Raw genomic sequence first — 12,655 nt, forward strand, 5'->3', positions numbered from 1 at the left:
TGAATCTAACTCATTAAAACCTCATATGGGGCTCCAGTAAATGTAGTGTACTATGTTTAGGAGCAAGTTTGGTTATTAGCAATAATTAATAATTATCAAAGATAATTATTAATTATTAAAAATCAATAGAACATTGATGAGAATCAATGTTAGCTTTTTTAATCCTTTAAATCAACAATTAACAAAGATAATCGTTAATTGTTAACATCGATGAAACATTAATTAAAATTAACACTAGCTTATTGATCATTCAAATTCAACAATCATCAAAGATAATTATCAATTATCAAAAATCAATAGAATATTAATAAGGATTAACATTGACGGGGCACCACCCTGGAATCAGGGACTAATAACCAGATAGTAAAACAGTCTCAATATTAGATTGTTTTCTTAGGAAAATTGACATCAGAAGAATATCGATTTTCGGGAAAAAAACAATGAATGAAGGTTTGAATCCGAGCACTGACATCCCGTCAGCATGACACAGGTGTATGCAAAACAAAACAATTCTCTTTGTAATATAAACAAAGTTTATTTATGCAGTAATATCAGTTAATAATTAATACAATGCAGTCAATAAACTTCCGACTTACAACTACAAACTAAACAGTGATATGATTAGATATGGAAATAAAAATAATCCTATAACACATAAGGTGTGTGTGTGTGTGGTTAGTACAAGAGAGAGAGAGAGAGAGAATAAAGTGACGGCCCTAAAGCCGATTTCGTGATAGTGGGAGAGAAAGCAGCTGTTAGTTTATCACTCAGAGACACGGTGGGCGGCTCGTAAAAGTCCCGCGTTCTTTGACTCTTAAATGGATAACTCAGTTTGCCGGTTTCACCCGCGATGGCGAAAATGCACTACAGTCCAATTTGGTTGGACCACAATACAGCAAAACAAATTTGTGATAATTAATACCCTGAGTATTAATAATGAGCGGACATGGCGGTCCGTAAACTGTACAAGCAAAAACCTTGAAACACAAGAATAACACACTATAATATTCTATCTCTGCCCAGACGTAAACCTCTTACTTGAATCGCATGAGTACACAGATAGAATGTGTTTTCCTCCATCCTTTAACTCCGACCTGGTTCCTTGAGGATCGGGTGATGACGGGAGGCCATTTCCTCGCTCTGTCGGCGGGCACGGCTGTTGATTCTCAGCGGGCTGGCGGAGAACTCAGAAATGTCGACTTGATTGAAGATGGAAGAGAAATCTTTAATCTCTTCACTTCTGCAGGCAAACGGATGAAGATGTGGATTGCTCAGTGGTCTCCTTCGGATCCGTTAGAGTGTTCGGTTGAACACAGAGTAATCTCAACTCGTCCAGCAAGATGGAGATTGTATGGCCACAGTTTCAAGTTGGACGTTACTTCCTTGTGCCACGAGGTTGCACCTGAGAGCAGCGATGAGCTGCGTCTACACACTGCAAACAAAGTTGCTGGAAGCAAATCCCAGAAGCATTTCAGAGGTATTTCAACTCCTGATGATGTCATGTTTGAGGGACATTCTGTTGTGTGCCTCATCCAATAGGAGTTGAGAGTTTGATCCTTTAGTGAGCAAGGCTTCATGGGATTTGTAGTCTGTTTTGGACTCCCTTTGTTTTATTTTGGCGCGATTTTTATCAGTATAATTTACGACTTGGAATGTGGGGGCCTGAGTTAGGTTTTTACGACTGTGTTAGGCCTGCCTTTGTCTTCTATCTGAATACATGAGACCCAACAAAGTCATGGTTTAAAATTAGTAAAAGGGCCAGTGTTCAAACAAAGATTTTGTATGAACTGTAAGATTTATGAGTAATGTCTTTGAAGTTCATCCTGGATTAACTGCAGAAGTTCACATAGATGCATTGTCCTTTGTTAGTTGGCTGATGAAGACTTTTGTTGGCAATTAATTTATAGTCTATGTATTCCATTGTAAGAGTGTAGTCCATCATTAGACCAAGGTGATGCAGGCAGAGATCAGTGAGGTGAATCGCAGTTCACCCGGCAGGTCATTTCGGTGAGGTCTATCCTAAGTTCAAGGTTCAGGCAGTGGCACATGAGGTATCCCATGACTTATGGTTGGAGTTGGCATCACTTCATTCCCTGAAGTCCATCATAATAGCCTGAAGTGATGTCTGGCTAGCACTAGCTGCATTTAGTCATCATCACTCAGAGACACATAGCAGTGGAGTCTGACACCAAGCAGGAACGAAGCTGGATCTGGCCGGCTCTGGTAACCTCGTGATATGAATCCCGAGGTTAAAACAGGGAAACAAATATAGTAATATTATCATAGATGCCATTAAATGTTTTGCAGAGTTATAGATCATGATAAATGTTTCTGTTTCCGGCAGACCTAACAAAAGGAGCCTAATCATGAGTTGATGGATAAATTAGGTGTATGCCTGGCTAAAAAGACGAGTCTTTAGTCTAGACTTAAACTGAGTGAGTGTGTCTGCATCCCGAACAGTGTTAGCGAGACTATTCCATAGTTTAGGAGCCAAACAGGAAATTTCAAAGGACAGATTGGTATAAAATATGGATATTACGGATAATAATATGGATAAAAGTTCTTCGCCGTAGAAGACGATGCAACAGTACATCCATTGAGAGGCAAATTATATTTTAGCGACTTATTTTTAGAGGTTTTTGGTCCAATAATTAGTACCTCTGTTTTGTCGGAATTGAGTAGAGGGAAATTTCTGATCATCCAATCTTTGATTTCATTGATACACTCTGTTAATTTGGAGAATTGTGAAATTTCGTCAGGTTTCGAAGAAATATAAAGTTGGGTATCGTCGGCATAACAGTGAACACTTATTCCATGATTCCTTATAATATCTCCCAGTGGAAGCATACATAAGGAGAAAAGCAGAGGCCCTAAAACTGATCCCTGTGGCACTCCATACTTTTGTTTGATTTGACAATTCCTCGTTAACACAGACAAAGTGGTAGCGGTCTGCTAAATAGGACCTAAACTGTGCTAATGCAAGTCAACAAATGCCGACATAATTCTCAAGCCTATTCAAGAGAATGTTGTGATCTATCGTGTCAAAGGCAGCACTAAGATCTAAAAACACTAGAAGAGAAATGCAGCCACGATCAGATGATAAGAGCAAGTCATTTGTAACTCTGATAAGTGCAGTCTCTGTACTGTGATGGGGCCTAAATCCTGACGGAAATTGTTCATATATACTATTTCTCTGTAGAAATTAACATAGTTGGGTGGACACTAACTTTTCTAGTATTTTCAACATAAAGGGGAGATTTGAAATCAGTCTATAATTAGCCAATTCATCAGGATCAAGCTGTGGCTTCTTAATAAGCAGTTTAATAACTGCCATTGTAAAGTTTCTTTGGACATGTCCTAAGGATAGCGAGGAGTTAATAATATTAAGAAGAGGTTCTGGGATTACAGGGAATACCTCTTTTAAGAGCTTAGTTGGTATTGGATCTAACATACATGTTGTGGCTTTTGATGTTTCAATACATTTTGTTAGCTCTTCATGACCTATGACAGCGAAGGATTGAAGTTGCTCATGATGAAAATTATAAGGCACTGTTGAGGTACTGTGACATTCCATCATTATTTCTGATGATTTCAATTTTATCAGTAAAAAAATTAATGAAGTCGATACTATTGTGCTGCGATGGAATTTCTGGTTCAGTCGTGGCTTTATTCCTAACCAATTTATACACAGTACTGAATAAACAACTAGGATTGTTGTAGTTATTTTCTATGAGTTTGCTAAAATATGCTGACCTGGTAGCTTTTAGTGCCTGTCTGTAGCTACAGACACTAGTCTTCCATGCACCGCAAAATACCTCTCATCTTGTATTTTTCCACTTGCGCTCCATTTTCTGAGCTGTTCTCTTGAGAGCATGAGTGTGATCATTGTACCATGCTGCGGGGCTTTTTTCTTTAATTTTCTTTAATCGAAGGGGGGTGACACTATTAAGAGTGCTAGACAAGACTGTATTTATATTTTCTGTTATTACTTCAAGTTCTTCTAGTCTTTTTGGCTTACCGAGTATATGAGATAAATCTGGAAGATTATTAGTGAAGCTATCTTTAGTGGTTGAAAGAATAGTTCTACCTGAATGATAGTGTGGTATAGATAGAGTAACATTAGCAGATCACAGCATACAAGAGATGAGGTAATGATCTGAGGTGTCATTGCTCTGCAGCAGAATTTCTATAGTATCAACATCAACTCCATATGACAGAATTAAATCTAGCATATGATTATGGCATTGAGTTGGTCCTGTCACATTTTGTCTGACTCCAAGAGAGTTGAGAATATTGATAAATGCTAATCCCAATGTGTAATTTTCATTATCTATGTGAATGTTGAAGTCACCAACAAATAAAGCTCTATCCACAGTAACTACTAGATCTGATCGAACATTTGCAAATTTACATTCAAAGAAAGCAGAATACAGCCCGGGTGATCTATATACTGTAGCAAGTGCAAAAGACGACAGAGATCTGACAATGTCACACTAAGCATTATTAGTTCAAAAGACTTAAACTTATATCCTGTCCTCTGAGTAACATCAAAAACTTCAATGTAAATTGCAGCAACACATCCTCCTCGACCCTTTCAGACAAGGCTCATGTTTATAATAACCTGGGGGAGTAGATTCATTTAAACTAATATATTCATCCAGTTTAAGCCAGGTTTCAGTCAAACATAGTGCAGAGCATATTACAGTGTCTAAAATCATTTTTGCAAGTTCACACACCTCTTTAACATTATCTGTAGTGATTTCCAACTGATGAAAAACTTTAACATAACTGACTAATTTTCTCCTTTATGATACCAATTATTTTAGCTGTAAGGAAAAATATGTGTTTAAAGAAAAAGTCTAAGTTGGATCTACATTATAATAGTTTGAAATTGGTTAAATCCTTTTTACTAAAATATTGTGATCCGTTGATGAACAAGAACAGTCTTCAAATAGATAATTTTATGAAATAATGTTTTAGTCTTTTAAAAAGACATTTAATATATTAAATATTTTTTTAATATAATTTATATATATATATATACATAATTATGTCATACAATTTCTGTTTTATTTCATAGTGGTACAATTGCCCCTGACCTCAAAGCCAAGATAAAATCTTGTATGGTAAGACTTAGAAGAGGTTAGAATCCGATATTCATGTAAAACTTTTTAGCAACAACATAAAAAACCTAGATAAAACGGACTTGAGTTTAAATTCAAAGGTTTAAATTTTTAAAATTAAAATTTAGACAGCAGAAGAAAATACTGAACTCAAATGTGTATATATCTTAACTAGTTTTATATTGAAAATTTCTCACAGAATGAAACAATGGCACTTTTTCTGAGGCAAAGAACTGTACTGAGCATGTGCTGAGTAAGTGTTATCACCCAAGCTTGTTTTTGATTGAAAAATATTGTGTTACAACTTCCTACGGTCTCCCGCAAATTGTTCTGAAAACACACTTTAATCATAAGGTGGTTTTTGTCAGCGCTGTTCTGTGATGAGTAAGCTCTGAGATGATGCCTAAAAAGGAAGTGAACAATGTTGGGAAATAAAACTTCCTTCTGCTGTACTTTAAAAAGACAAATGCTGGATTATCACAACACAAATGCATGACTTGATTGGACTGCTGGGAAAAACAAGGTAAGCTTGCAAAAAATACCTGCATAGTTCAAATTGGAATCTCTTCAATCTTTTGTTTAGTCATAGCACTAAAGTCAAATTTTAGTTTAGTCAAATTCCAATATTAGTAGAGAAGACTACAGCTTATGCCAAACTTAAGTTGTCATTGCATTAGATGATACTATGATACTTTTCTCAGAACTTACTGAACCTTTCTGAGCCATTTTTGCTACTTGGTTTGATATTTTGTTATCTAATGCAATGACATTCATACATTTCTAAAAGGTGCACTCAGTAATTATATCCAAATTTAAAAAGTTTTACTCCTGAAGAAATAAAAAGTAATTTCGAAGCATATGTATAAAATCATGACCATGGACATGAAATGAAGACTCCAGCCAATTCAGTAACCTTAATAAAGCTATTTTATTCTACCTGGAGTAGGGCTGTCAACAGGGCAGAGAAACTCAATTTTAATTTTTACCGTAAATGTTACCAAAATTCAAATACAATTTTAGTTATAAAGTCACCAGATTTTTAAATTGATGTTGTTTCCTTAGTCCACAAGAGGGTGCAATGAATACATAAACACTCCTTGCCGTTAAAAAAGAACATTACATTTTAAACTAATGTGCATAAAATAAAATAAAGAATTCAATGTTTTATATTCTGAAATGCCATAACATGGAGAGGGTCTCCTCATGGGGGCTGCCATGTTATGGTCACATAACTAGCCAAATACTACTCGCTTAAAGGGATAGTTCACCCAAAAATGAAAATTTTCTCATCATTTACTCACCCTCATGCCATCCCAGAAGTGTATGACTTTTAGAAGAATAGTTCTGCTCTGTAGGTCCATACAATGCAAGTGAATGGGTGCCAAAATTTTGATGCTGCAAAAAGCACATAAAGGCATCGTATAAGTTATTCATATGACTCCAGTGATTTTAATCCATATCTTCAGAAGTGATATGATAGGTGTGGGCAAGAAAAAGATCAATATTTAAGTCCTTTTTTTGTTAGAAATTATTTTTCCTGCCCAGTAGGGGGCGATATGCAGCAAGAATGCAAATCACCAAAAATACATCAAGAAGAATGTAAAAGTGAAATTTTACAGTGGATACTGACTGAAGATTGCTCTGAAGGCATTGATTTAACCACTGAAGTTTTATGGATTACTTTTATGATGACTTGTGCGATTTTTGGAGCTTCAAACTTTTGGCGCCTATTCACTTGCATTGTATGGATTAAAAGAGCTGAGAATTTCTTCTAAAAACCTACATTTGTGTTCTGCAGATGAAAGAAAGTCATACACATCTGTGATAGCATGAGGGCGAGTAAATGATGAGAGAATTGTTATTTTTGGGTGAGCTATCGATATTGGAAACTTTATCTCGTGGATTAAATTAATAGTGTCTGACTGTGAATAGGGAATTTCTAAAATGCCATTGGTAACTGAAAACTACTGTGTTTGAATGATGTTGCATCCACAGCGTTATGTGTTAGTATAAGTCCCAGATGACAAATTCTGAAAATTACTGAGTGACTTAAGTGTCCATATATTTTGATGGCCACTACAGATCAACAATGCTGAAATCAATTATTTGTTTCAGGTATGAGAGATAATGACTCAAACAAAATTTTATCAACTGAAAGAAAGGCTACAATGCATCTGGTCCAGCGTTTTTGGCCTCTACACGACCAACAACACTAAATGCTGGAAGGAAAAACTCCTCCTCATCTTTACCTGCTTTACCAGCAGCCTCATTCTGAGCACCTTCCTCTTCCTCATCCTCCACTTTTCCTTCAAATGTGTTCAGGAAGTCTCAATTCCCATTGCCAGTGGCTTTTGTATATTTATAACCCCATTCATGTATTTCTCAGAAAAGATCCGCTGTTTTGTAGCTTTGCTTTTGGTATCAATGGGCTTGAAACAAGCGAGGACCCTTCTTCTCACATTTGGATCCAGTTTAGTAATTTTATTCAACATCCAGAATACATTACGGAATGCAAGATTGCTTGCAAAAGGCCTCCTCTGCAACTTGGAGGAAAAATTACTGGATATTAACACTGAACCCCTCGGAAATTATATAAACATGTTAAAGTGGGTGGGAAAGCAACTTAAAAGATACTTTACTGATTTTGAACTAGTGAAGTACCACACAGATTTTAAGCTTAAGGCAAAGGTTGACTCGGAACACTTTAAAGTTCACCTTGCCGAGGCTGAACGTATCTTAAACCAGACGGCACAAAGTGTGCTAGCTCTGACCAACGCTTTGTCCTCTGCAGGACAGATAATGTCTCCAACATTAGGTCTTCTCATGCTAGTGCTTCTCACTGCTTTATACCTGAGACGATTCCATGTAGACAAAAAGTACAGCAACGTATACATCACAAAAAAGTTTCTATGGTTTGATGAGCAGCAAAAGAAGGACGGAAAACCTTGTGTGCTACCACTTACTAAAATCGAACTAGAAAGTTACACAGTGACTCCGTCCATCTGGATGACGGGCCAGCGGTGGAAAGACATGCTTAAGTTCAGCATTCCCATATTCACCCACTGTCTGACCTGGCTGGTGTTCATCGGTCTGGACAGCCTGATTTACTGGCTTATTGTAGTTCTGAGCAAGCGGCTCGGGGAATTGGAGCCACTTCATGTTCCCATGGGGATTAAAGTTCAGGTAAAAATAAAGATGCTGTATTATTAACATATATAATGGGCCCCCTGCAGGAAAATCCAGCTTAAAATGGTAGCTGTGTTCTGGAACATGGTAGCTTGTCCAAGTTGGTCCTTTGCTGGTCTAAGCTGGTCATGAGCTGGTCTAAAAACCATGTTCCAAAAATCAGCTTGACCATCTTGAGCTGGTATGACCAGCTGGTAGCATAGTCTAAGCTGGTCACCCAGCTTGAACCAGCTAAAGTTCATGACCAGCTTGGACCAGCTAGAAACCAGCTACCATGTCCCAAAGCTACCAGCTTAAGCTTGATTTTCCAGCAGGCCATTCACAGAACTCGTTATTACGTTCCATCTGTGTTATTTTTATAGGGAGTGGACTGAATCCAAAATAATTCTCAAACTTACGAATTAGGGGCCTTGTTAATGAAACACAAAATTGTGTAGCTTAATCATTAAAAAAAAAAAAATGCGTTGATTTGCGTATAAATGTTTTTTTATGAGCAATTTTACACAGAAATGCATTCTGCTTGTGTTTCATTGACGGTAACCATGGTGAAGGAAAGCGATAGTTAATATCACAACTTTTTATTACATCTTTAAATATATATTTTAATTTCTTATTTAATCCTCTGCACCTATGGAGTCATAAAACTCTGGTCATTTCCTTTGGTCACTTAGGTCACTTTCCGACCCCTAGTTATAACTTTTGAGATTTAACAGCAAAGTATGATTCGAAAATCTTGCAGTCTGAATTTACTGATTCACTAGAACAAATCGGACTACTGCCAAGCATTACTAAGTGTATCTGTCTGTGTCTACTACATTGAGATTCCCTACTTTCATTGGATAGTTGAAAAACACCCATCCCGATTTGGAAATGCCCACAGATTGAGAAACACTCATTATTGTTCCACTGAGAATTTGGGTGCAGCTCATTTCTGAAATTGTGCATCCTCATTTCCTTTCCTTGCTTCCTTTCCTTGCTTCCTAACTCCACCCTCTTAGGAAACGAGAAAAAGGTGGAAGGAAATGAGGGCAGAGGAATCGAAGCAAGATGTGTTTGTAAAATGAAATGTCGTTGTTCACTCGCGCGTTACATCAGAGTGCGTTTTTGCGCAGCTGCAGTACCTCGGCGTGCTTGCCTTTTTGTTATTGAATTTTTTTTTATTAATATATTCATAATAAATCTAAATAATTCAAGATGCACTGTTGGAGTATGTGACAATTATGGTTTATTTAAACCACAGAGGTGAAACATGAATTAAAACTGTTATGTGAGATGTGAATGGGGAGAAATTATTCGTGTGTCAGGTGCTTCGACCAAAAAGTCTTCCGCATAGGATGCTCCGATGTTTCCTCGCTCAAGCGTCTTCGATAAGCTTCCTCAAGTCCTCGATCCTCGCGGTGCATATAGAGAATTGATACGTGCTTGATGATGGCAGACTTCGATCGGTTTCCTGGGTTGCGTTCCACTCCACTTTTAACATCCACTGTTGCCAGGAACAAACCGTGGACCCTATTTTCAATTCAAAGCCCTGTGTTCCAAATGGGATAAAACCGCCTCCGAAGGGCACTTCAAAGGGGGAATGATCGTTGCCACAATGTTGGGTCGTTCCAATCCGAAGGGCTCATAAATAGCTGTTTCGAAGGGCCCTTCAAAAGGGGCGTTTCCGTAGGGTTCAACTGATGGACACTTCGCTACCAAGCAGACCGGAATCAGAGCATACATAAATCTGCAGGTTTGCCAAGTGTAATATAAATAAAAGCTACTGCAACTGCAAACACACTCTGGTTCTGTGAACAAAAAAATTGTGACATCCCTTCATCTCTTTTATTAACGCTTGTAATTATTATAATTAACTTTTTTAAACATTTAAAACCAATGCTTTCTGTTTAAAACTGGCTATTGCTTGTGCTATTAATAAAGTGTTAACCTTTGTGCAAAGGCAGTGGCTCCTTTGGTTTGGAAAGATGACGCTGAAGTCCGTTCCGAATTACCAATATTTTTGAGCCCTACACCCTGCAACACTCCTAAGCTCTCACTCTGGAGGGTAAAGCCTCTGAAGGGATTAGGGCATAGGGATGAGCCCATTCGGAATGGAACGCTCCCAAGGAACACCCAATACACCACGCCCACTCCAAGTGACACCACCTTGGATTAAATAGCGATTGTATTGGCTGAAAGAACTTTCAAAATCCTATGCAATTGCTGCATGATTCTTGTTGTCTTAAGAATAACTTTTAAATCATATGTTACGTATTATTAAACCAAATATATAAATAGTGAAATTGAACATTTCTATGTTCTGTTTTCTCCAGTTAGGTCACCATTAGCCTATTAGCTTAGCATCTTCTTCTTTCATTCATGTTTCTCCTCACTGTCATCACCTAGTGAAACAACGGTGTGATTGTATTCAATAGAAGTTTTACAATGCGGTATATTTCATTAGTCTTGTTAATCTTTACAGTTAGGTATAGGGGCAGGGTTTGGTTTAGGGCAATGGAATAAGTGAAGGTGTAAGGTTGACTCCAAATAGCCACAACAAACAGTGTATGAATGTGACAACTGTTGCAAAACTTTAGCATTTTGCCAGTAAGTTAAAGGGAGGCGTAACTTGTAGTGAGCATGCCTTGTAGTATCCTCACAAAATTTGAGAGTTCCGGCAAACTTGCTGCAAACTTGCGCAAATTTGCAGCAAATTGTTTTAGCTCTGTATTTCCACATGCAAATGAGATTTACCGCAAACTCTTCATTGTCACCAAAGGTTTGCTGCTGGTTCACCAGTACTGGTAAAGAGCTGCAAACTTCTAGCACCTTCCTTTTTTGCTGCCTTTTTCCTTTTTATTAGCGCAAGAACACATTTGGTCTGAACGGCCCCTAATAATGTGTTTATGAACAGAACCATTGCATTCCAAAACAGGACTGACTGTATTCTACTGCTGTGTGAAGGTAGCAACAGATTTGAACCTTATTTTTAATGGCTTAATTTCACAATTTTCTTCTCTCTGGCTTTCTCCTTTATTTTTCAAGGAAGCAACATCAATTATAGGTCTACATATTGATGAAAACGCAAAAGTGGCAAACTTTTCATACACAGTGTCTCTGTTTGAGAAGAAGTGCTTGCCTGAACCTGAACTGTGGCTCAACAGATCTCTGGTTCCTCTGTCTCTCGTCCTGGTGTTGCTGCTTCTTCTGAGCTTGTTGTCATCACAGCTGGTCCAGTTCAGAGTTCTGCTGTCTGAGCAGTTTTTCTCAGATGTCGCTGAGCAAAGAGCCGCCTTTCTACATGCAAAGATTTTAAGACAGCGATGCAAATGTAAAGCGGAGGAAATTCAAGGAGGTCAAAACACTTTGGCCATGCAGGTTGGTATCCTTTATTTTACTGTAAGCAGGAACTTGTTCACTGTGACAATATCAATGCACATAATTGAGCTTTGTGACTAAGAAAGCTAGAAACAAACCAGTGAAATTTTACCTGTTAGTAATGGAGATTGGACAATGGAGATCAGCACAATAAACAATTTTTGTTGTTATTTGTTTTTATTGCAGCCCAGTTTTTGGTGCCCCTTACTCTTCCACAGTGGCGAATTCTCAGGGCCAGCAAAGCCTTCTCTGCTGGCCTAACATGCCAAATAAATAAATATATTTCATCATTTCATTCTCAATCACCTTTTTGCCTATGTATTTTTAATCGCTTTCCACTGCTTACAAACAAAGTGTGACAACGGTTTCACAAATCACATGCTGGAAGCCGAGCTCATTAGCCGAAGCAGCGTGTGAGTCTGAGCTCCACCCTGTCAAGCCTTCAGAATTTCCACAGAATCCCTCAACATTGCAAATGAGTGAGAAAATAAAGTCAGATTGTCAGATTCATCAGCCAATCAGATTGATTTATTTGTTCTTGGTGGGTGTGATCTTTAGGATATATCCCGGTCGAGGCCTTCTAGCTGGCCTTGAGTGACGCAATCACGCTTTAAGTGATGTACGTAATTTGAAAGCGAAGAGGCAAGATCTTGCAGAGGAGTCGGCTGTCATCACTGCTGGTATTGCCGTTGAGAAAGAGATCCTTATGGATTTACAAACCTGAGATGTTCTGCATGATCGTGTGATTGCTTAATTTATTAAACAGGAAAGGAGGGCTGATTTTCACCTCAAGCAAATTAGTAAGTACCTTTTGCATTGTTCTAGCAACATCAGGAGTTTTCTAAGTGTAAATTAGGCTGCTTGAGCATTCAGTGTCAGATCAGAAAAGTAGTACTGCGTTCCATTCAACTCGGAGAGTCGGATTTTACAACTTCCTACTAAGAAAAGTGTAATGGAATGCATCTTGAAGTCAGAATTAAACTTGAAGG

At 37.9% G+C, this 12,655-nt stretch overlaps 1 protein-coding gene across 1 annotated transcript; it reads left to right on the forward strand.

The window, feature by feature from the left end:
- Nucleotides 1–7,250: 7,250 nt before the first annotated feature.
- LOC127453374 (dendritic cell-specific transmembrane protein-like) lies at nt 7,251–11,747 on the forward strand. The gene is made up of 2 exons (XM_051719704.1): nt 7,251–8,306; nt 11,334–11,747. Exons 1-2 carry the CDS (start codon nt 7,251–7,253, stop codon nt 11,745–11,747), a joined length of 1,470 nt encoding a protein of 489 aa, XP_051575664.1.
- Nucleotides 11,748–12,655: the final 908 nt, after the last annotated feature.

Source organism: Myxocyprinus asiaticus, chromosome 15, assembly GCF_019703515.2.
Source record: "Myxocyprinus asiaticus isolate MX2 ecotype Aquarium Trade chromosome 15, UBuf_Myxa_2, whole genome shotgun sequence".
Classification (NCBI taxonomy): domain Eukaryota; kingdom Metazoa; phylum Chordata; class Actinopteri; order Cypriniformes; family Catostomidae; genus Myxocyprinus; species Myxocyprinus asiaticus.